Source organism: Fusarium pseudograminearum, chromosome 2, assembly GCF_000303195.2.
Source record: "Fusarium pseudograminearum CS3096 chromosome 2, whole genome shotgun sequence".
NCBI lineage: Eukaryota > Fungi > Ascomycota > Sordariomycetes > Hypocreales > Nectriaceae > Fusarium > Fusarium pseudograminearum.
In genome coordinates this window covers 3085976-3110623 of record NC_031952.1, presented here as the reverse complement: position 1 = coordinate 3110623, position 24648 = coordinate 3085976, and the positions used below count along the sequence as shown (strand labels likewise).

General features: G+C 48.2%; 6 protein-coding genes across 6 annotated transcripts, besides 4 other annotated features; 2 read left to right on the top strand and 4 right to left on the bottom strand.

Annotated features, from left to right (window-relative positions):
• Positions 1–329: 329 nt before the first annotated feature.
• Positions 330–353: a repeat region.
• Positions 354–1683: 1330 nt separating this feature from the next.
• Positions 1684–4012, bottom strand: FPSE_08201 (uncharacterized protein; the record flags this gene model as incomplete). Its single annotated transcript, XM_009261319.1, has 6 exons — positions 1684–1847; positions 1932–2247; positions 2302–2775; positions 2821–3470; positions 3529–3785; positions 3984–4012. The coding sequence occupies 6 exons, from the start codon at positions 4010–4012 to the stop codon at positions 1684–1686; spliced, it is 1890 nt and encodes a 629-aa protein (XP_009259594.1).
• A 646-nt stretch (positions 4013–4658) lies between these two features.
• FPSE_08202 (uncharacterized protein) lies at positions 4659–5956 on the bottom strand (the record flags this gene model as incomplete). The annotated part of the gene is made up of 3 exons (XM_009261320.1): positions 4659–5476; positions 5524–5829; positions 5887–5956. The coding sequence occupies 3 exons, from the start codon at positions 5954–5956 to the stop codon at positions 4659–4661; spliced, it is 1194 nt and encodes a 397-aa protein (XP_009259595.1).
• Positions 5957–6425: 469 nt separating this feature from the next.
• Positions 6426–6465: a repeat region.
• A 791-nt stretch (positions 6466–7256) lies between these two features.
• Positions 7257–9196, top strand: FPSE_08203 (uncharacterized protein; the record flags this gene model as incomplete). The annotated part of the gene is made up of 4 exons (XM_009261321.1): positions 7257–7263; positions 7322–7366; positions 7432–8245; positions 8296–9196. The coding sequence occupies 4 exons, from the start codon at positions 7257–7259 to the stop codon at positions 9194–9196; spliced, it is 1767 nt and encodes a 588-aa protein (XP_009259596.1).
• A 578-nt stretch (positions 9197–9774) lies between these two features.
• On the top strand, positions 9775–10970 carry FPSE_08204 (uncharacterized protein; the record flags this gene model as incomplete). Its single annotated transcript, XM_009261322.1, has 3 exons — positions 9775–10459; positions 10513–10799; positions 10941–10970. 3 exons carry the CDS (start codon positions 9775–9777, stop codon positions 10968–10970), a joined length of 1002 nt encoding a protein of 333 aa, XP_009259597.1.
• A 74-nt stretch (positions 10971–11044) lies between these two features.
• On the bottom strand, positions 11045–12025 carry FPSE_08205 (uncharacterized protein; the record flags this gene model as incomplete). The annotated part of the gene is made up of 3 exons (XM_009261323.1): positions 11045–11273; positions 11329–11516; positions 11567–12025. The coding sequence occupies 3 exons, from the start codon at positions 12023–12025 to the stop codon at positions 11045–11047; spliced, it is 876 nt and encodes a 291-aa protein (XP_009259598.1).
• A 2440-nt stretch (positions 12026–14465) lies between these two features.
• FPSE_08206 (uncharacterized protein) lies at positions 14466–17491 on the bottom strand (the record flags this gene model as incomplete). Its single annotated transcript, XM_009261324.1, has 3 exons — positions 14466–16673; positions 17019–17311; positions 17419–17491. The coding sequence occupies 3 exons, from the start codon at positions 17489–17491 to the stop codon at positions 14466–14468; spliced, it is 2574 nt and encodes an 857-aa protein (XP_009259599.1).
• Positions 16823–16847: a microsatellite.
• Positions 17492–17925: 434 nt separating the features above from the next.
• Positions 17926–17946: a repeat region.
• The last annotated feature ends 6702 nt before the right edge of the window (positions 17947–24648 follow it).

Here is a 24648-nt window from a genome sequence, read left to right as displayed (position 1 = left end):
TATTCTTTAGCTAACTATTCTAGCAAACGAACGAAAGCAAGCTGCCAATCTACCATGGTACCGAAAGATTGCAGGTAGCCGACCCGGTATAGATATCGTGTAGATTATCAATATCTAGGGATTTATTACCTTGGCAGCGGTAAGCTTTTATTGCCTCTTGATATTTTAATACTAATAACGATAATAGTCTGCATGGTTCTTCGGCCTCTTTGTCCTCTACTCGCTCATCAAGTTTATACACGTTATAGTTGGCATCTCTTTTGCAGGCCTGTTTCATCTTCCTCCTACACTCCTTTGAGTCGCCGTGTTACTTGATGGTTTATACAACGTTAAAAAATAAAATAAAATAAAAAGAGGTTGCCTTGTATCGAGAGTCATAGAAAGTAGGGCATAAACGCAACCTTAATCTCGCACAATACAAAATCGCTGCTCAACAGCCCACATCCCCTTCTTCCAACACAACCAAAGAAAGAAATACGCCATATTACTTGAGCGAACTGCTGTGACTGATTATGTATCTGTTCAACTAGGACGGTTAGCAGAGCACCTATGCCGTTAAGCAATCTTGTCCTCGGGGTATCAGAAGAATTGGCCGCTAGAAGCATAAGAGACGAAATTAGTAGATCAGCTTATGATACTTAGACTATAGTCTTTAGGTCATTTATTTTTATAACCTAAGACTTAGGAGGTTAACGTTTCTGCTACCCAATAGGTTCCTCAGATATATTACATATGCGCAACTATAGGGATAGGCCAGGAAAACAGACATGAGGTAGTGAATGCCAATTTGTTTTATTGAATTGTTCTGTTGCTATGACTTAAAGTTGGACCAGGTCTAACGTAACACGGCGACTCAAACGAGTATAGGAGGCAAATGAAGGGGGGGGCAAAGCCTCTATTCTTGAATATGTTTCTCGAATTCGAGGGGAGGCATCGCTCTTGCCGGTTATGGGGATGTTGGAAGGATGTGTCTCAGCCTGCCTGATATCTTGTCTTGTATTGGGGGCATCTCGTCAGGGACCCGAGCAGCCTTGTCCTCAGCACATGCTGCAGTGATTTGGTCAACAATGTGGCCGTTAAGACTTGTCATGCCTGTCGCTGACCGTTTCACGAGGTCTCATCACGAAGTCGACCCTGCTCCATGAGTCTGGGAATTTATGTCTGTCCTTTGGTGCATGGGTGGTGGTAGCGAGTAGATGGAAAAGGAAAAAGTTGTACCTCCAAGGACAACGCCTTTTCAAGTAAGAGGCTCTCATGTTGAGCAAAACCGTGTCTCCAAGTGCGACACCAATTAATATGAGACCTGGAAACTTTGGTTGACTGGTCGAAACCTCGGTACACGGCTTGTCAAGGGAATTGTCCATATTGGTGACTTGTGAGCAATTGATGAAGAAGTTGGTTGAACTGAAGTTTGATAAGAAGAAGTAAAGAGAGATAAAAAAAAATTCGGAAGAGTTTCACGCAAGCTACTGCTAAGCTGAGGTAGGTGTTATATACTAGGTAAGTAAAGGTATAATGCACCAAGGTTTCATAAAAGGAGAAAGGAACCTTCTCGCAAAGTCCAACAGTACGCAACTCCCCAGCTCCCCAACATGATTGTTTCAGCGGCAAGAGGAATTCATCCTCTCCTTCTCAATCGACCTCCAAATCCGCAGTGCGGATATAATTCGCGAAAACTCATCCTTAGGCTACGAGGTCGGAATGGTCCGCTGTCTTGCGCGACAGAGAGTCCCATGTAAGGATGCCCTCCAACAGCATCTTGTTCCACTCCAAACTTTCATCATGCTCAAGGTTCGAAAGAGACATCACTTCCAAGATAAACTCTCCCTTATCAGACAATCGATGCCCTGTATAAAGCCAAGGTGAACCATTGACTGACAGAGGCGCTTCGGCATGGTCGAGGCGGAATCTTCCAACAGATGCTTGCTTACCATCCTTATATCTTAACAAAAGTCCTGAGATCTCCAACTTTTCTTTACAAACCACAAATTCTTTGACTTCATCAAGCGATGCGTCTGAGTTGTTGGGCTTTCGTTCTGCGTCTAACCAGGTCGACAACCGATCTGGCAAGAGATCGCTGCCACTGCCGCCTACAGTTGGGGCTGCGAACAAGGAAACACCATCCAAACTAGGGTTAAAGAACACTCGCATCGAGGATCCTGTGAATGTTTGAGCAATACATTTCCACTCGCTATGCATTGCTCGAGGCCTTCCCATAACCAACGTTCGTGAATGGCTAGTCAACAGCTACTAAGCTTTTAGCATCAAGCTTGCAAGGGAATAAAGAGGATCTGATCTTACGGCTATAGCAATATTGTCTGGAGATGATTCTGTCATTCGTCGTCTTTCATGTGCGTCGTTGCCTTCTTCTGGCTCGTTCTTAGTATGTAGCCAGACCTGTTCAATCTTCTCTCCACGGTTTAATGGGTGATAAACCCACTGGATCGTTGCTAGGGACTCATTATTTGAATCTTTGTTCGGCCATCTGTTTTTGACGTTCTCTTCAAGCCCATGGTAAAAGTCGAGAGACTCTCCGGACTCATGTGCATGAATGTCTACAAGACGGTCTTCATACCAACACGCGGAGTAGGCGATAGTACCAGGTTCGTTGAAGTTCAAAGCTACCATGCGGGCTTCTACCGTCATACCGAAGCTTGAAGAAGACGTTTTCGTCGCATAGTAGGCCATGCTCTTCAGTGATCTTGGGGTCATTGGATACGGCCAAGAGATGGTGGGATTTATCGGGGCAGCTGCGACACTCCGCAATTTAAGGCCCTACCACATGTGAGAACAGGAAATATCAAGGAAAGAAGAACTTACATCGCCAGAGAATGTCAGAGGCGGGGTTTCTATCGGGAGCGTACGCCACCAGCTAGAGTGTCGCTCCTCGACCGATGCTGCCAGGGGGTCATTGACAATCTGTGTGATTCCCAAATGATCCTCTGAGATATAAATATGTTGATCTTCGCGGCTCTCTGGGGCTTTCCAGAGCAGTCGGCTCCCCGGCTTTGGTTCATTCGACAATGAGGCTATATAGTCGATGCTGTTTAGGCTGAAGTGCGTTGCCCAGACATCTTTAAATGGCTCAATTGTCCATCGGTCGGGTTGGCGAAGTCCAGACAGCGAGGCAATCGCATAATACAGAACGAGATGTTTATTTATAATGAACAAAATCTCGGTCGGAAGCTTTGCAAACTTCTTGCTCATTGTCTGATGCAAGTGGTTCAAGATGCACTCGAGTCGACGTGCATCCTCTTTGGACGATGGCTCATAAGAGTATCGAGCCACATCCAAGAAGTCGTTTTTCTGCAGACCCAAATTCGAGGCAATCACTGAACATTCAACATGATAACCTGTTGTGGCACATGCGTCGTGGTCACTTTCGCATCGCTTGAAAGTTGCGAATAACTTGGTGTCATCACAAGATTCCCCAAACGCAAAAGCCGATGATTCGGTCCCTCCAGGAGACCCTACCATCAAGTAATATTAGCAACAGGGTCAATTTCGAATTTTGGTTGTTTAACTTACTGGCTGTGACAAGTTCGTCAGGCTTGATCACGAAACGGCACCATCCACATCGTCGGCTAACACAATAAGACGGAAAAGGTATCAGAGGAGGGACGGGGCTCGCGTAGTTCAAAGCATACCACTCCCAATCTTGAATAGATTCCTCCCACTCTAAGTCCATGACTCTGTTAATTTCTTGTGTGCTGAGCCCACCGAGTTCGGCCATTTTCAAGACTGTGAGAGACACAAAGGATTGAGAAAGCCGGCTAGACAACTGACTGGGCTGGAGTGAGTAGGTAGTTTTATGTCGAGCCGAGTCGGGATAGATGAATAAGCCGTGAAGTTATGATGATATCACGTGGCATCGTCCAACGTAAGAAATATCATGTCGGCTATCATGCGCCAAGGTTGGTGGTTTACATGTAACAGGGGAAGTTGATTATCTTCAAGCACAAATTCCCACGTCCCCAACGTACGTAAGTAAGCTGACAATCTTACTGGTCATATTGACCCCACGGTGCTTCAAGCCTGAATTGCTATCTCTGCTGTTATATTCTCGTCTCATCGATCTGATTCCCAACAGTATCTCATAAGTGGATGATGTTTACAAGACATTGGATGATCATAGGATTTTTTTTGTCACTTTTCATTCACGGAAGTGATATACAAAGAAGTAGGATGTGATAGTAATTAGAGGTATAGTCATTAAAGCTACTGAAAGATGACAAAATGTTCTTGCATATATGCTGGAAGATATCAACAATACAGAAAGCCCATTGGTGCATTATATTTCAGCATGATGGGACGCACACCATGTTGGCGTTAAACAATCTCATCGAGGCCATAGGAGTAAGACGACGGCATTGATAGCAGTTCAGCGCCAAGTCAAGACCTCTTTTGATGAAGGAGACCAGTCCTTTCTAAGCGTAGTCAATAGCCATTACACTATTTCAGGTTAATCCTTTTTGTTCGTGGCTCTCTGTGTCGCTTTCGTGGCGCCGCATGGCCATCCATCATGGACTGGCGTCTTATTGAGGCTGAAAGACCTATCATGGAATAAACCAGCAATTCTGCCTATCATCTTGACGGGATTGAGCATATTTGCATGCTAAAAGCCTTATCTTTGGCCGCTGGTTAGATGAAGTATTCAATCAAGATAGCTTCTTCTGCATCATATCAGCCAGCTCGTCGAGGAGCTCGACGGTCTCGGCAGGGCTTGCGATCCATGCCGTGGTGCCGACACTACGTGCCTTGAAGTCGTTGGAGCCTGCACTCAAGAATTGATCGCCTACGTGCAGCGTGTTCTCGCCGCGAATAGCGCCGCCATTTTCCTTGCTTCCAAACCACTGCTGGCAAACAGTTACACCCCAGCTCTTATCACCAATATCAACAAACACGTCGTTGCCGCCGTTGAAAGCACAGAATGGTACACGGCGGGATTGACTTGCCACTGAGGGTGGGATAGGTGGAGAGCTTGGGCGGTGCTTCGTTGGGCGCTCTTCGCTAGACCCGAGGCTGCTAAGCTCAAGGATGCGCTGAACGACCAGGACGGTCTCTTCAAGGCTCTCACGAGCAATACGAGTTCCCGGTGTCTTGGGGATGATTCCTACCGCCCTGTCCTTGCGCATGATCATGGCAGGCAAATTAAGATTGTTGACGCAATCACGGAGTGCATTCTCGGCGACATCCAGCAATCTTGTAATATCAGCATCCGACCATGAGGCCATCTCGGGTGTCAGCCACTGGGTACGTGGGACAGGTGCTAGCTTGCAGGGCGAAGAGGGCGAGTATTCGAACAAATAGTTCGCTTCACCTCCCATGATGATGATACTTTGCTTTTGCACAGGGTCTAGATCAGTCGACTCGGCAATGGCGTCAAGCAATCCGTGAAGGCGCTCATAGTAGCGGTCAGCAGAGGTGTAGCCAGCAGCTGTAACAATACCAATCTTGATATTTTTGCGCAAAAGGTCTGTAATGTGTTAGTTTTTTTGTTTGTAACTCGTGTAGCAAACTTACCGAGAAGACGAGGAATCACGGGGCTCGTGGGCTCCAGGTTGAACCCATCGTCGTACAGTGTCACATCACCATCAAACGTGGCCAGTTGGAGAGATCCATTGGTAACAGCCATAGACTGCGCTGAGTTGAGAATTTGACGAACATCGTTGAAGGATGGAGCAACGAATCTCCGAGATGAGATGTACCGTTTTCTGTCTTGGTACTTGAAGGCGGCCTCAAGAGGGAGGCGCGTGAAAAAGGGGCCCGCAGTGGGGATCAGCATCCGTAACTTTGATGGGAGCATACTGTCGTCTTGCTGACGGCTAACTGGTAAGAGTCAGATGGTTTTTTCCCTTTTTTTTGAGGGTGAGAGTGAAATCATACTGTGATCATCAATCATAAGCTCTACATCACGCATGATCTCGGCATAACGACGGTGAGCCTCCTCAGCCATCTGGGTAACACTAGGGCCATCTCCAAAGACACCCGTGGGCTGCGAATACAGGACAAAAGGGACAGCCAGAAGGCCTTTGACCCATTCTAAAAAGCAAAGTCAGTCAAGTTCGACACGGTTTAACCAGTGAGGATTGCGAGATGTGATGCGGGGATGAGATGGCTGATACGGGGCCACGAGGGCAGCCATAAATATGTAGCTGTACAATATGACCGAAATTTTGAATGAAATTGGGTTCACCGTACCGATAAATTGGTCTCTTCGGTGTGTCTTGAGAGCATCTGTTTGCTATTGTGAGCCAGTGTAACCAGGAGGGCTTGGATGACAAAGACATGGCATTGAGGTGGGGTTATTGGCGGTTTACTTACACTCGACACGGTAACGGGTTGTCATGGCTGTGTATGAGAAGTTCGGCAGCTTAAAGTTGGAATTTCTTTGAATGAGGCAATGGCAAAAGTATGAGTTGTATGAGAGGAAGGTAGAGGAAGAGGAAGAGGAGAAGGAGGAAGTCTTTGTGTCTGATAAGCTGAGGGGAGACGAGGCCAGACTGGAAGACACGACAGGACAAGACAAGACGGTGTGACTTGCCTTCCCTACCTGGGTAAGGTAGGGAAGGCAGGTACCTAGACCGGTCCTTTCCCTGTAGGTACGGGAGCCGCCGCGCTGTTGGAGGGCTAAGCGGGGAACGCCGAGGATGCCTGAATGCCCCAAGCTGTAAAGGGTAAGCAATATAATTGGCTCGGGAGATTCACAGTACCCCTGTCAACATCTCCTTCCTTGCGGCATTGGCATGCACTTGTCTCCAACACAAATCGACATACCCTAGACTGACTACTAAACTACATCTTAGCCTCACGATTCCATCACACTGTGAAATGAGCATAGATTTGGCCTAGAATGGGTGTGGAGAAAGAACATCGCTGGCAGAAGTCACCAAGATGGTTCTAATGTCAGAGAGCATATCGACCCCCAATGACAAGAGCCACCAATTGTGGTAGTCTGGCATCGCACAAAGCTAGTTACGTACAGCAAAACGAAGCCAGATCTCATCATATTGCTGGCATCAGTCTCACAGGGAAATTTAAATGCTTGACGTATATAATCACCGCCTAACTTTCGTCGATCGACACAAACGAACCAAGCTTCCGGTGCACAGCTGAACCGCGTGCTAATGCATGTCTTACACTACGGTCAATAGTAGCCAGCCCCCAAAACCTGTTCAAAGCGCAAAGGGCTGGCTGACGCATGGTGGAACATAACAAAGTTTACGGATCTACATAGCAGCCAGATACACATAAAAATGAACGGTCTGCTCCGCGATGAGACAAAGCGCTTCCCAGTTTATTGTGTTGTTTTGCTGTGTAGCACGCACCAAGGACGATATCGTGGCAGCAAAGCAGTTCCAACAAGGTAAAAGATCAATTGGAGCATGACATGCATATTAAATTGATCGTCCATACTCAATATCTGCGAAGAGATGAAGGCAGAACTCGGGAGTTCGCTCCCGCCAGGGGACAAACATGCAAGTCCAACTTGCCCATACACACCAGAGCTTCAAGAACTAACAACATCAAAGGCAGTCAGCGTTTATATACCAACGTGGAAAGACACGGTAGCTTGGGCGAGACGAGATCCAGACTTGATATCACAGCTAAAGACCGGTTACCCTCGATTTTTCGTACCGCTTGTCGTCGGCCAGCTTGCAGAAAGCTTACTCAAATGGTCATCTTCCGAACCAACCCTAGATGAGCTTCCATCTGAGCTGAGAGCTTTATTGGATGCTCCTGGACGGTCAGCGATGATTTTACCAGCAGGCTATCATGCGAGGATGTGCCGGGAGTATCTAAACGCCCAGAACAAGGGAGCCGTATTCGCCTTACGAGCCGACTTCAACAACGGGGTCTACCTGGCAGAGACTTTATCCAAGAAATGCACCCTTGACGAGATTTACGCAGTTGTATATCCTCAAGAACTGGCTGTCGAGGCCAAAGCATTCTGGCAGCATACCGGTTATGGAGTCTCGAGCCGACAAGCAACACACTGGTTGGAGAGCGCACCATTCTTGAACCGAGATAACAAATCATCCAGAAGCCATCTTCAAAACGAAGAGGCCGCAGATGCCAAAGTCGTGGTGCAAAGACGAATAGCCCATTTGTTCGGTACCGAGACTAATCGACTGGATGCGGATGATGTGTTCTTGTACCCAAGTGGCATGTCTTCAATAAGTCACACTGCCGACACCATTGGGCATCTAACCACGGATGAAAAGAGGACTGTCGCAATCTTCGGGTATGTGAATTAGGAATAAGTAGTCGTTGCTAAAGCTAACATGGTTCAAGATTTCTCTATGTTGACACCTTCAAAGTCCTTAGCAAGATCTACGGGTTCGACTGCAAACTCTATGGTGCTACACCATCCGACCTGGATGCTCTCGAGACGGATTTAGCTGGGGGACTACAGTTGAGTGCTCTCTTCACCGAGTTCCCAGGCAACCCACTTCTCGCCTCAGTAGATCTCGAGCGTCTACAAAAGCTCGCCATCGACTATGAGTTTTTGTTCGTAGTGGATGATACCGTCGCTACATCAGTCAATGTCGAGCTCATATCGTACTGCGACATCGTATGCACAAGCCTAACAAAGATGTTCAGCGGCGGTTGCAATGTTATGGGTGGTAGCATAGCGCTTAACCCCCAGTCCAGGCTCTTCCCAGTAATGAAGCGGCTTCTGAAGGACGGATTTGTCGATACGTATTTTCCTCCAGACGCAATAGTAATGGAGAAGAACAGCGCGGATGTTAAAGAGCGAGTCGTAACTGCAAGCGAAAACGCGGAGCGAACAGCAGACATGCTTCGAAGTCATGCATCTGTCGAACAAGTCTATTATCCAAAGGGCAACCCGACACAAGATATATACGAGAAATACAAACGCCCAGAGAAGGGCTACGGATATCTACTTTCCATTCGCTTCAAGACCCCAGAAACTGCGATAGCGTTTCACGATGGACTTGACGTGGCCAAGGGTCCAAGTCTGGGAACCAACTTCACTCTCTGCTGTGCGTACACACTCTTTGCGCACTTTTCTGAGCTTGATTGGGCGGCAAAGTATGGAGTAGTAGAGCATTTGGTTCGGATAAGCGTGGGCATAGAAAGTCAAGAGACTTTGGACGAACTTGTTAGGACAGCATTGAGGGCAGCGTCACAGGCAAATCGGGAGCATGGTTGTGTTAGTGGTAAACTGTGATATGTTCAGTGAACAAGATTCGAGTCGATTTCTATTATCATCTCAATCCTATCATTTAATGTTACGTATCACTTTGGCTACAAGCCTGTATAGTTATGGTGCCGTTTCGCTCCGTTGTATGGCCGTCACGGCATCATGTCCATTCATTATCTAGATAGCCATCCATCAACCATCTCGGGCGTATTCCTCAGAGATATCTAGCCAGTAATAAGGAAATGATATGGATATAATAAAGAGCACTTCGGCTTCAATAGGACCATAATAAGACCTTGACCAATTACTGATTAATTTAGTGGCTGGTACAACGTCAAGCAAACTATGTCTTCGGCGCCCTGCATCTAGAGTCATAGAAAGTAGGGCATAAACGCAACCTTATAGAAAAATCTCTTCAATACAACAACAAAAGACAACGATATAAAGTTCAATAAGGGCACAAGACCGCACAATCAATAAGGTTCAACTGGACAATAAAATGGAAAATGTATAAAAACTGTCAACGATTCTAATCGCAACCAAGTTCCCCTCTTCCATGTCAAACCTCCACCATCTTGTTCTTCAGTGCGACCCAAGACTCAATCATGCGTCTCCCACTGTACCTTACCAATCTATCACTCGTCCTTGCGTGTGCTCGGGTTGCTTACAGAACCACCGGTGAAAACAAAAGTGCTTTTATCATCGGTCGCTCCGTCGACTATGTCGCGGACCCCAACTTGACCTTCTGGGTCTTCCCAGCTGGCATAGATCGCCATGGCGGTACCCATCGCAAGGCACTCCAGTGGAGGTCCCGCCATGCTAGCACCGTGGCTGTCATGTACAACAAGATCACTGTTGAAGGCATGAACGAGAAAGGTCTCTCAGGAAGCATACTGTTCCTCGGAGGAAGCCATTTTGGTGACCCTGACACGCGGCCTACTCTCTCGGCCGGTGCGTGGCTGCAGTATTACCTCGACCAGTATGAGAATGTTGGAGAGGTGGAGAAGGAGAATTGTCCCACGGCGGCGTGGGGTAAGGTGTCACCTCAAATCATCAGAGACGATCCCTTCGATGGCATGGAAACCAAGATGCATATTGCTATCTCCGACGCCAAGGGTGGCAATCTCATCATTGAACATATCAAGCCCAGCAATCAAATCAGATGCTACTCCAACGAAGACTGGGATGTCGCCGCCGGCGATACATACCACATGCAACGATCAAGGAACAAGAAGAGGATACGAAAGGAAATCGATGGAAGAGCTCTTTCACAATGGCCAATGCCTTATGGTAAGTACTTTCAATCCTGATGGCCAAGGTCGAATTCTTACTGTAAGCAATAGAGAGATACGATCGCCTCTTCTTCTACAACTATTACATACGGAAATCCGAAGACTTTGCTTCTGCCCTCGCCACCACCATGGGAATGATACACGGCATCATGGTTCCAAATATCAAGGTCTCGTCGAAGAAGAGAAAGGAAAAAGACATATGGCCAACGCAGTGGATGATGTACACTGCTCCGCATGAGGGATTCATCTATTACGAGAGTGCCAGAACTCCCTTGAACTTCAACTACCAATTCTTCAAGTTCGACCTGCACGAGGGTTCTGACATCAAGCTTCTCAGAGTAAGGGATCTAAAGTGGAATTGGCAGAAAGGGACAGGTGACGTGACAAGCCAGTTTCAGACAAAAAAAGGGAGCGATTTTGTTCCCTTTATGTCCAATAGTTTTGATCTGCCTTGAGAATGGCAATATTTGTTGTAATAGACAATGGGCCGCTGCGCCAGATCAAGCTAACTACCTAGTCTACAATAAAACCTGGCTGGAATACTGCAGCCTTGTTGCCCTAAAGGATCAACTACCAGAACTGTTTAGAGAGAAACACAGTTATTCTTGCCGTCCTCAAGGAAAATGCCACCATAGATCAGTCCCTCGTTCAGGTTGGCCTCCTGGAATCCAGCATTGGCAACATCATCAGTTCCAGTGGGCTTCTTGAGCATGCCAATCTGGTACTGTCCTTGTCCACTCAAGTCACGAGCAATGGGCTGAGTAGCGGCCTTGAGAGCCTTGGAACCCTCAGAGTAGTAGGCTTGGATGGTGCTGCAAGCAATCGTTAGTTTTGTTCCTCTTTGTATAATATGTGGTGTGAACTCACTTCTTGTCAAAGTTGAGAGTAATGGCAAAGTTCTGCCACTTGCCCTCAAGCATGGGAGTCTCCCAAAGCAACTTCATCTTCTCGTCAAACAGTTTCCAGGTCGCGGCGGTGTGGTTCTGGCCGATGATGGTACCAGACTGGAACTGGAACTGGTTTCCGGAGAAATCGGCCTTTTCGTGCCAGACATTCTGTTGTCGTTAGAGCCAAAGAGAAGAAAGAGAGATCGGATAAAGCTTACAAGGTACTCGTGGCTGAGGTTAAGAGGTCGGCTCTTGTCCTGCATAAGACTGAAGTGCAGGGTCTTGATACCCTCAGAACCAGGGCTGCCTTCATTCTTGTCCTTGCTGAACTGGAGACCAGCACGTCTGAAACCAAGCTGCTTCATGAAGATACTCTTATCGCTGATAGTGACCTCGAGAGGGAGGGTCTTGCCCGAGACATCGAAACGAGATGGAGTGGTCTGAGGAAGCTTGATGATCTCGGACCAGGAAATGTTGTTTCCCTTGACGAAGCCAGGGTTGTAAGGGTTCCAGCCGCCACCGTTCTCCTTGTCGAAGTCGGTGAGAGAGGCGTTCGCAGGGACTCGGCCATCAAAGACAACAGGGCATGTGTTCTTGGCTTTGGAGCAAGAACGGCTGTCGGCTGGAGCAGCAAAGGCCACTGAGGCGAAAAGAGCGATGACAGCAGCAGCGCGCATGATGAAGATGTAATAGCGTATAGATAGTAAAGTAATGAGCGACAGAGAAGTGAATAAATACTAGCTAGTAGTGAATTGAAATGAAGAGATACCGAGAACAGACTTTGATGATACAACTGATGCGTCAACTCCCTATTAGATATACTACTCTCTTGTTCCGTCAGTCTGGGTTCGGTAAATTCGGAAGATATCCAGTTTCAATGTCATGTTTGTAATATCCCACTTTTGGACGTTGCATTTCGGTATTTTACCCTCCGAACTATTTCTTCCATTGGAGGAATAAGTATCTCTTCTCTTAGTGGTAACGCCTGAAACGTTTTCTAGAACTCAAAGAATCTCAATGGGAGCGTAATAAGCTTTGAAATTTATTAAGGTTTAATTAAGGTACTGGGACCCTGGATAGTAGATGGAGCAGTCTTTCGATATGCTCACGATGGTTTCAGAAAACCGACACGGGCCATTCAGTCGACGCAATCCATACAAAGTAGTCTCTGGAGAAATATTTGAAAAGAAATGGTGTTAGATTTAAGTTCTATTAAAGGATTCCAGAGATCTGGCTCTATCTTTCCTCCAATGCAAACACTCAAGCTACATCGTAAAGCAAACTTAATGTTTAATTGTGTTAGAGTATAGGTACGGAACGGCACGGTAGACTACGTCCTCCTTATTTCTCACCTCCTGTCAAATAAACTCTGACCAGCACAAGTATCTTGTTCTTCTACCTTTTATGCTCACGCCCTTCCACAACCTCAAGCCATCTCCTTCCCCCCGCGCTTCTCTCACGTTACATCTGGGCAAGACAGAGCATCTCCAACATGGCTCAGCCATCACAAGTCTTGTTCCAAGTGTCGCACAAGCAGCACAGTCCATAGACAGTATAGGCCCCCCCACGAACTATAAATGCGGGCGCAAATCAGCTCCCCTTGGACTCGGCATCTCATCCGAGTGAGTCTTGACTGTACCTACACAGTCGGTGTGCCAGTTGGTGCAGCGCGGTTCTTGCGGCTGACAGCCTTATTGACTGGGATGTCGTTCGGCACGTTATTTCCGTTGTGGTGCATTAGATTAAAATCTTGTGTGCCTGACAAGCATTAACAAGCATCGAATCCTCTTTTGGTGCAACACCAGTCAACGGTCCGTATTGGAGTCGGGGTTTATCACGCGCCGACGGCAGCTTGAGACACTTCGTTCGTGATACAGAGTTGAGACCCTGAGATGTACAGGTTGTGGTGTCAGAGGCCATCTAGACCCTTGGAGACCTGGTAGAAATGCCTCGTTGAAACCTCTGCTACTCCTTCAGCCAGCCACCTGCACGACTCGAGCACCTCTGACAACTTTTGGCAGAACCTCGAGACAGTCTCATGTGTCGTCCCAATCCGCGATATATCCCTCACTTTGACACCGCCTTTGGCCATTACCCGGCTCTGAATATAGCATAATAGTGAGACATGCACCTACATATACCGCGTGGGATGTTTACATCGAGACACCTATGCACGCCACGTGTGCCTGTATTCATATGTTCCAGCAATGCGGCCGAGAAACCGGACGAATAGACACCAAATACAAACATGTGATAAGAAGCATGTTATTATACCAACAAATCGAACGCTTCCATAGTCCTTCTGCTGCCATAGATCTCGCCGCAAACCATGTGTATCTATCTAGATAATACTCTTGCTCAAATATCACGCGATTGGTACCCCTCGTCACAAGTTGACCACCAAAACACATCATACAGACGCCAAGTACCACGATCACGGAGTCAAGCCGTTCCGATAACGGCTCTTCTATTGTGGACAATCGGATACCAGGATAAAAGTGGTTTGGATACAAGAATTCAAGTCTATTGTGCTCTCTCTCTGTAGAAAAGATTGTTGACAACGGCAGCAAACAACCATTGCGGTAAGCCCAGATATATACGTGTATGTAAAGTATGTAACATATGCAATCTTTTGACTGGGCGCATCTTTGCATCAACAAAATAGCGGAAAAGGACAAAGCGAGTGAACTGATAAACCCCCATGGTTAACCTTTCACCATCCTTTTCCGTGGTAGAGCAAAACTAAGCAGGATGTCATGTTCCACCAGATCTCAAAAGAGCAAGAGACTGTCATTGCGGGGGTATTAAGTCTGCTTGCTTGTAAGTAGTCCTCCTTTCCTGCCGGTTGCAGTGCAGCATCGTCCGATGGAAGAAAGGAAAAGTCTGTAAACAATATACAGTTCGGTCTTGCAAAGAAGAGAAACGACAAGAAATCCATCAACTCCGGACCATGCGGGCCAACCCCCCTCACCATGGCCTTGACCTGAACGCCGATATAGGTGCATACATGGGTAATGAAGCACACAATCCATCACACCCCCAATATAATCAAGGTAATGGTGTGTTTGGCGATTGCGGGGCATTTCAAATGCCCTTCCGTTATTCATTATTCGTCGTCTAGTAGCCCGCCTGGCCTGGCATCTTGCCCAGGGAGTGGGATCCAGTTCCCTTCGGGGGCAGGTGGTTATGGCAAAAGATCTTCTTATTGCCCTGTATGGAGTTGTCTTTCTTGGTGGCGTCAATGAGTAAAGCCGGGTCATCGTAGGATTCGAGCTGACAGCACTCAACGTTCTTCAACCAGCGGTTGTTGATGACCTCGTCAATACCGATACGCTTGCTGGGCTCTGGGTTCAGCATCTGCAGCACAAGACGGCGCAGAGCGGGCGGGCTCATGCCAACGTCGAGGGCGTAACATTTAGGGTAATCGCTGTCGCTGATGGAAGCATCATTCTCTGGATGCTTTGAATACCATTTATTCCAGCCCGTGACAAGCTTGTCGTAATGGAGCTCACCGGGCTCAGCTCGGGACCAGATAGCGCCTCCAAATGTCAGATAAATCATGACAATCGCAGAGCTCCACACATCAAGGGCTCGGGGGTCGTAGGATTCCTTCTTGGCGAGAACTTCGGGGGCGATATAAGGCTCACTGCCACAGATACCAGGTGAGCATAGACGGATTTCGCCACCCATGTTACGGCCGCATTGTCCGCCAGCTTCACGAAGACCCGGGTGAGTACCACAGAAGACTTCTGACACACCAAAATCGGTAATCTTAAGCTTGCTGTCCTTGGTAATGAGAAGGTTCTCAAGCTTGATGTCACGGTGGGCAATGCCGTTGACATGAAGGTAGTACACGCCTTGAATCAATTGCTTGAAAAGGCACATACGGTCCTTCTTACGGTCGTCGCCCTTCAGGTGGCCTTTTTGCACCAGGCTAAAAAGATCGCCCTCAGAACAGTATTCCATCACGTGGTTCCATCGCCCATGGTCGGTACAGAGGCGGAAGGTTTCAACAATGTTTGGGTGGTGTAAACTCTTTCCAATGCTGAATTCTGATTTGATCTTGTTCTCGTAGTCTTGCTGGCTTTCGCGGTGTGATTTTCCACGGAACTCCTTCACGGCATAAAGCTCTTCCGGGTATCCCTTGCGCATCATGAGTGTAACCTTGGACGCAGCTCCCTTGCCAAGATGCTTGCCATGTCGACCCAGAAACTTGCGCTGGTATTCGAACTCATTTTGGAGTTCAGCTACATCCACGGCAAAATCATCAGGAAGACTTAAACTCATGCGGCGAGCCTTGGCACCAGTTCCGGACTCTGGGGGAAGAGGCCAAACACTCCGCTCAGGCGGATACATAGTCTCATCGCCTTCTACAGGTGGTGGAAGAGGTGTACTGGGACGGCTGCCGTCATAGCTGCTAGCTCGACGGTTGTATTCAGGGCGCTTGTTCCCGTTTCCTCGACCGTTATGATTGGCACCAACAAAGTTGATTCGGTTGCGCAAGGTAAATCCAGTGGAAGCGCGGTGCTTTTTGAAATCGCCTTGGCTAGGAAGAGACTTGTCGGTGCCACGTTCGCGGTGTGGGAGGTTCATCTCGAGGCCGTTATCGCTGGGTGAAGGAGGAGAGTTGGAGCGAGTTGTGGCGGAGGAACGGTTCATAGAGAAGCGGCGACGAGCGGCAGCCCGCGGTTGGCCATTAGTCTGTGGCTCAGTTGGCGCAGATACGACTGATGGTGTTGGCGGTTCTGAAGGAGTGTAGTCGTTCCTGGCTTGTGAATTTGATCGTCGAAAGAAACTTGACATGGTGCGTTTGAAACTCGCGGTGGAAATAGATCCACGAGTCGACTGACGGGTAAGGGAAGTACCGGGCTCTGGCTCTGATGCTCTCGGGGTAGTCGGGGTAGTGGGTGGTCGGCTTGCAGACTGTGAGAGATAGCCCCCTTTGTTGTTGTTGCCGGCGTTGGCACCGGGAATCGCAATAGGTCCAACCCCTGAAGATGTGACTGAACCGGCTGGGTAAGACTGCAGACTTTGGAGATCTTGTAGGTCCTGGGATTCAAGTGTGAAGTCTTGTGAATGACGACCGCTGACAGGAGTAACGGGCTCAAGAGTTTCGCTTCCGGATTCACCGCCTTCTTCTAAAACAATTGATTCAGTAAGATCGGTAGAAATGTTGCGAGGCGAAAATGAAGTCTGAAACTGGTTTGCGCGCAACGGTGATGGTGAGGTACTTTTATCTGTGGAGGACACAAGCAAAAAGACGTCAGCAGGCAGGGATAACTTAGACTGGGGAAGTTGCAGGGTTCGGGTTGACATGGGACAAGGCTAAAGAACCGGGGGGTGCATGAGGCAGAAATAGATGGGAACTCGAGAGTGAGCAAGTGAATAAGAGGTGAAGAAGGAAACGAGTGATCAAATCAAGCAGGGAATTAAACGGGACCAACCCCCAAATCGCCAAGGCTAGGCCCAGTGAAGGATGGATGGATGGATGGATGTATGTCATGAATTTGTCAAGTATGCTCAACCCAACAGGCACAGGACAGGCCAAGGCAAAGCGAGCAACGGACGATGGGACAGACGCGAGTGGGCTGGCAAATATTCGAAATGCAAAGACGCAGCTGGTTGCAGCTAAACGCTTGCTTTCTCAGCATCTTCTGGGAGCCCACTTACAAAAGCCGTATCTCGCAGCCGGGCAGACCAGCGAAGTCCCGCCGAACTTATCGCGTCACTAAACCAATTTGCGCAGGGTCCACGGAGATACTTCTCGCTTTCGGCAGACACGGGAATGACGATGGACTGAGTAGTAAAAGCGGAGAAGGAGAAAGAAAATGAAGAGAAAAGAGGAATGAATGAATTGATTAGGGAAGACGACGAGGGAAGCAGAATAGGTACATTGGAAATAGAGAATGAATTGGCTTTGGAAACGGTTCCACGAAACAAGCAGTGGATGGGGGACCGACTGCCTAAAAAGGGTAAAGGCAAGAGAAAGTGGCAAATCAGGGAAGGGAAGAATGGGTGGTATTTGTGTGGATTGATTACAGAGACACAGAAAGAAAAAAGAAGTTCATACCTGTTGCCATTGCTGTTGCCGAGTCGAGCTGGTGGGAAGACAGCATTGTCCTCGGGGCCGAGAGTGTCGCCATAATGGCTGGTTCCTTTTTAGTAGAATAAAATAGCAAAGGGCACTTTTGCTGTTTTGTCTCGACCGAGACAGAATTCAAATGGCGTCTGTTCGGTCCGTGATTTTTGGATGGGGTACTGGGCTTCGGCGTACTGGCAGCGTCCAAGATACACCAATCTCAAGGTGCAGGTCGGGGCAGCAGCTGGTCACTTACAAAGGCGGGTAACCAACAAGTGAAGTGAGGGCCACACACCATCCAGGAGTGATGAGGCGGTTCAGCGACGATGTACAGGGCACTATTGGTGCTGTGCTGTAGCCTGTGATCGCTGTCCGGGCTGGTTGGGAAATGTGCGAATGTGGTTGGTCCGTCGGCAAAATGCAAATCGAAGGCTTCAGCGGCAATACCGACAAGGTAGCAGAAAGTCCAAGACGGTAATCGATGGTGCAAATGTCGTGATTAAATTAATAAAAATAAAAGGTAGGATGCTTTGTGTGTCGTCTCGGCCGGATTTGAGAAAAGATAGACTGACTGTGCACTGTTTGTGCTGACGAGTTGGTCTGAGATGATCAAGATCTCGTGCCCGTGTAAGCCTGAGAGTGGTTGTTGATGCGGCAAATGTCCTGAACAGGGTTTGATGCCCGTTTCTCGGTGGTCAACTGAACGTTGGGTATCCTGGCTTTTATCCAACTGTGTCGTCCGTCGTATTATTATCTACCCAGTCTGTGGAATGGAAAGCTAAGGCTGAGGCTGCATGGGAGGTCGAGGTGGTCGGACAAGAGGATGAAGCTCAAGCGGACGAGGCGGCGGCATAAGTAGCCCGTAGGGTATTAATATATTATATTAACTGTGAATGAAGCCAGAAAGCAGCACAGTCGATCGAGTTGGTTTCCCTCAGATCAAAGGGAAGGGAAAGGTTGTAAAAGGGGAGAGAGATAAACTGAGGAAAGGAGAAGAGCAAAAAAGCGCGCAGCTTGCTCTCTTTTGTGTCTGGCTCCATCTACAGAGTACTCCAGTACATACGTACATACAAATTATGAATGAAGCACCAGCTGCTGTGTTATTACTCGGTGCAGACGATCAATTCGGCCCCTTCACCATCCAGAGCCAAACCAAACTAAGAACCCTCTTTGCTCTTTGGCTTGATGGTGGACCAGACTCGACGTGGGGAACTTGACCGGGGCCAGGGTTGAAGTGGGTGGAGGGGCGTGCAGATTGAAAGACTGGGTGATTAGGAGATGGGTACAGTATGCGAGTACAAATACATCCACAAATTTTACTGATAGTGATAATGGGCTCTCTTGTTCCTTTGACACAAGAAAAAGCCCCAGCTCGATATCCATCCATCCGCTGGTGAACAAGACAGTAAACAATCGTTCCTCGTGCTTGTCAGTGTGTCAAAACTGCTGCTTCTTTCTGTGCAGTTCATATTAGGTTCCAAAGGCAAAGAAAGTGCAGATAGCACACTCTTAATACCCCCTGCTTGGGTTGGGGTTGAGTGAAAATGGTTCATGTGTGAGTGGGGGGGCTGCTGATGATCGAATAACAGCAAATTATAGATCAGATTTTGAGATCAAGAACGACTTCCATCATTGAGTGGTACAAAAGCAATTTCACAATTGCGCTTCGTCGGCTTCATCAATGAGTGGTGGGTGGGTGAGTGGTACAGACAATTACCTGGTGCTCGTCTGTTGCTCGCTCAATCTCCCCAATTCTCGGACAGATAATCGCGGTTTAATCCCTGGCAGATAATGCACAGTGTGTAAAACTCTATGGAACTAAGAGAAGAAAAAAACCCAATCCACCTCTTATGCGACCCAGTGAGTGGGTGAATCGCCTTCTTCCCAGATGTACAGAGTAGATGCAGGACGGAAATTGTGCGTGAGGCGACAGTGGGCGAGCATGAGATTGAGCCGTTCTTCCCTTTCCCTTCACGATGACCGACGTACGTGCTCCAGTCTCAGTCGTCTGCCCTGTCCAGAGCCAGAGCCTCCGTCTGTTGACATGGCAGCTGCCTTTTCTGACCTAGAGCTGCAGAGCCCCAAGACAAAGCGTGCAGCCTATTAATAGCTTAACACTATGTTTATTTTATCCTTCTTCGCTACCAAAGAGACGCAGACTCGTTAAGAATGCTGCCCGCCAATGCAGATTTAGCAGGGCAAGCTCACCTGCAAAGCAGATGACAGTGCAGGTGCCGTCGAATCAAAATAGTACTGTACCTTTTGAGTGACTCGGGCGCTCTGATTGGTTCAATCACCCCCATTCCGGTCTCACTTTCCCCATCTGGGGTCCCTTGGAGGTGGTTCGCTGTCCTCCTCCAAAATGCAAGTGCCAACCAACCATCCTTCCTCACCTGTACAAGCTCCACCGCCATCGTAGTTGGTGTAATTGCTCACTCAGAACTTCATGAACAGCTGCCAAATTATCATGATCTCTCACACATTGCTGCTTTCCATGACTGTTCCATGTAACGTCCGGGTCACATTGCCACGAGCAATGGACCAACTCTGTACATCAGAGTTTTAGCAGCTGCCGCGGCATAGAGCGACTCTCTGTCCGAGACCCTGTTACAGCCAAGACTTTTCAGAAAGCGATCGTGACGATGCACAAAGGGATTCACAAATCTTCCAACTCATCAGTCTATCCAGTTACATCATCCGAGAGAGTCTCAGGAACAGCGGTCAATTCATCGAACAATCACAGTCCTTCTTGGTGACGATCCTCCACGTATCATGAATCCCCACCAGAAGCATTCGTGTTTCTATCCTCAGCAAATCACACAATTTCTGTTCCCTCTCAGGGGTAGCAAACGACTGAAACAGAGGTACAGAAAACATATCGACAGGGAACTGCTGTGCATAGGCCCAAGTATGGCTACATGCTTCTATTGCTATGTGCGTTTCCAGCGGTCAAGCTTGTCGATAATGCATACTGCATTGCCCCTGACAGAGGCGCAAAAGTCAATAATCCCTCTCACCAGCCTTGTTCCCTCCTGCCTCCTTACTTCGCAATGAGTGAACCTGGCACCAGCAACTGGTGGTGCAATTGCTGGGTCCACGTCAATGTTCCCTACTTTGACTCGTACCTAGTTATCAGGACCTCCTCAATCAGCTCGCGTGCCCTGGAGCCAAATCAAGTCCTCACTCAATGCCAAATTACGGATCCCAGTAGGCCGACGGGGGGGACACTGCATCATCCAGCACAAAATACCCCACGCAAACCATGAGTTTTACAGACAGCAGACAACCGCACAACACCGCGCTACCACCCACGCGTACCCGCTTGCTCGCCTCATCTCGCCTGTCAACAGAGATTGGACCTGAGGCATGAACGGAGGAGCCTACGCAAATTAACCATACGCCATACGGTTCTTTATGGCCAGCTGTACTATGTACACTACTATCCTAGGGGTATCAAAACAAATTGGTCGCTGGAAGCATAAGAGACGAAATTAGTAGGACAGCTTATGCTACTTTGACTATACTCTTTAGGCTGTTTGTTTTTGCACACTAAGACTGGAGAGGTCAACTTTTCTGCTACCCACTAGACTATCACCATTCAGAGCGAGGGCAGTATGAATACCCACCGGAATTAACGTCTCTAGCAGGCGCTGATCGAACTTACTCAGAGAGGCGAGACAAAAGCCCGTGCCAACATCAGAACGGCAGCAAGTGTTCACCAACGTGAACAGGGCTCAATTACAACTTCTCAATTCGCATACCGGTTCCCGCTCCAATTCTCTTACAGACACATATGAACTATATGCCTTGCCGTGCTTCGGTCTCGATCAGGATTGGTCAGTTTAGGTTCTGAGAACCGTATTTGGGCACGTCTTTGTCCGTCAAACCACAATTCTGGACAAACCAGCGTATCTGCCGCCGCAGGCAGTATCAAGGCTTGTGTCGACATGTCGGCAGAGATCGTCTCTGCCTTGTCATGGGAACACGCAAGCAACAGATGCTGTGTATCCGGAAGGCATTGTTCCATAAAAAAAAGTAGAAGAAAGCTGAGATACATTGCGTTGCGTTGTGCCGCAAGTCTCTTCACGTCATGCTGTATACGTGGTGATTGCGTCTCTCAGTGACGCAGGAGTAAGACAAATTGCGTGGCGGTTTGAGATTATACAAAGTAAGCTTGAATTTTAACTCACATCTGTCACGCCTGATCGACATTGAGATAAATCATGAGCGGCATTCACGTACGTAGTCCTTTCTTTGTGCAACGCAAATCCCATGGGGATTAATTAAGCTCAAATTGGATATCGGCATACCCCCGTGTGTGGCCCTGTCTGAGACAAAGTCGATCTGTCTGATCATGCCCAGGTATACTCTGTATTGGAACAAGAATGCCTCTTGCGACCCATGCGTCGAACAGAGGAAGCATGAGGAAATGATATTCGTTCAAATTTCCATTTCGCTCAGGTTACACAACGAATTGGGTTTAGATGATGGTATCTGCACTGTTTGGTCTTGAGAGGTCCTTGTCGCCAAGACTATCGGCCTTTCCCCCTGTTCTGGCGACCTTCAAAGGGTCACCACCGAGATCTCGGCCGGCACAGCGAATCAAGGGACCTTTCGGGGTCTCTTCTCAACTGTTTGCGCAACGGCATTGGCGAATTCAATCTTCTCCTCATGATAGCCCAAAGCTTATAGCTCCACCATGAGGTATTGCGGGCGCTTATAGCGGTTATCATTACAATTTTGAAAGATCTCGTGCGAGAGAAGTTGAGGATTGAGAGCCGGCCCGGTGTGGGATCTTCATTCCACGCCCACCACCAGTCAAGCCATCTCTCTCGCCTCTGCACGACAGGGATGGCTGACACGGGTACGAGTGCGTCATATGCGCCCCGGAGAGACAAGGAGGTGGAGCGATCCCTGGTTATCCCGTTGCACGGTCCCCTGCCTCTTTGTGTCTCTTACAGACTCTCGATCGTTTATTGGATGCTCAACATCGTCAAACATGCCTTGGCCACAGGCTATCCGCGTGTCAGAAACGAAGCCTCGCACACGTTGAGTTGACCACCAGAAGATCGACGAGGATTTTCCATCTTTTGTTTTACAAACCAAGGCTTTGTCGGCCCGTACACACAGAGTACTTGATGGGCATAAACTAAAGTCTTGGTATTGTTCTTGAACAGGGCTCAAATGATTTGACAGCAAGGTTATCGAGTCCAGACCCTCGACTTCTAAAACATTAATCAGACTTATTTCGAGTCCAATGCGGACGGCACTTAGGACATGCTTGGGGTCGTCCGTGGGGTTAATATCACAATTTGACTTGCAGCGCCAAACGATGCTTGGCAATTCTCTAGTGGACTTGATGCGGCCTAGTTGGATAGACACAACCATAGCATTCACGAGTCAATTATCTAACTCAGTCTTCACCTGAGTTTTAGAGATTTACGAGGCACATTCGGCAGATCACCATTATGTTTCCGACAAGGATCAGTATTGAACCCTACGGAGTCAATTACCTGGGCATGCCAAGCGCAGCACACGCAAGGGTATTGACAAACTGGCAGAATCCGACGCTGGTCTGTCACAATGGATGTATGATCACAGATTCTTCAGCTCGGTCTCCTCCGGTATCCAGCTTCATCATAGGGTCAGCAAGTTCCGATCGCTCAAGAGAACTCGTCGCTTTAGAAGGCCCTCTCTTCCATGGTTCTGGTTGTTGATCACGCCTTGAGTTATCCTGGAACTCGTAACAAGACGTTTCTCGCGTGAAGAAGAGTCCCTTGTTCAAAGTCCATGATCCGCCATGTATCAGTATCAGCTGAGCATCAACAAATTCACGAGTGAAAGCAAGGATGGCAACATGATGGTAACAAGTTCGCGAGTAACACGTTGGCATTTAATACTCCCCCACTCAGTTGCTCCATATCCAAGACATCAAGCGGCTCCTCCTGTGTCTGCTCCGCTTCGTCTTGTACAAACGACCCGATTTGCGACCAAATGGCAGATATGAGCTAAGCTGTCTCTGCGGGCTGGTTGCTGTCACTTGTCCTTTGTGGCCGCGTTTGACATCTTCAAAAAGGGAGGTATTAACCATGCCTAGCAGGTGGCGGATAAGCTCACTGTACGCCAAGGATCCGAACCTCGCAACACCATGAAGATAGCTGACCTTATTGACAAGCAGCTCCAGGATCTAAACAAATGCCGGATCCTGCCACTACCACCTTCAATCCCCACCAAAGACATAGCGCCGTGAGTTACGCTCTTTGCACCAAAGCCAAATGGGGGACTAGAACACGGATCATAGCTTAAGGCTGAGGCTACCTATAAAATGAGGAAGATAGCTGAGAATCAGTCGGTCCCAGTCTTGTATCCTCATGGTTAATTATGAGGAGACTAAAGAGGGAGTGTACATCATCATCGGCCCGGCCACCACATTATCGCCGTTGAATTAGAGCCGAATCGGTTGATAATGATAACGCCCTGTTTCTTATGCAGATAACTGCACTGGCCTGGCGTTGTTCCAGTGCTTTTGCAGTTGAGCTCTGGTGGATTGCGAGCCCACAAGAATGGTAACCCAGCCTTTTCAACTTGGTTGATGTTGGACTGAGTTGGTAGGACAAAAAGGCTACTGTAGCAAGTACAGAAGGTCTCTATTGCTGCGTTGGCATCCAAAGTCTCAATTGACAAGATACACAACTCTTGTCTGATCAAGTGCATGGGAAAGACGACGCAACAACGCCCACGATGTTCCAGACTCAAGGACCCGCTGCGAAACCAAAGGCACGCGGTACTGTACTGTACAAGTTAGTTGCAGTGCTAGGGATCCGCTTAAAATCGAGGGACAGAAAATGCCTCACCACAACGAGCCAAAGCAGATTGAACAAACGGCTTTCGACGGATGATAACCTTGATATTTCACTTGCCTTACCTGGTAAGTGCTCCCATTGTAATGGAACCAACAGCCTGGATATGCCTTCTCAACCCAGCTCATCGCCAGTTTCTATGCTTACTATCGTTGGATATTGTGCAGGGGCGTCATGCGATTCTGCACACATCAACCATTTCTTTTGGCTGAGGATTTCATGTTACACGGACTCGAGTCGAGGTTCGGATAATAAGCGCACCTGTCCTGTCGTTTCCTGGTTCCCCATCACATGACCGTTTAAACTCAGCAAGGTTATATCGGGATGGGTTGCGACGTTGGATTCGATGACGAGTGACAGT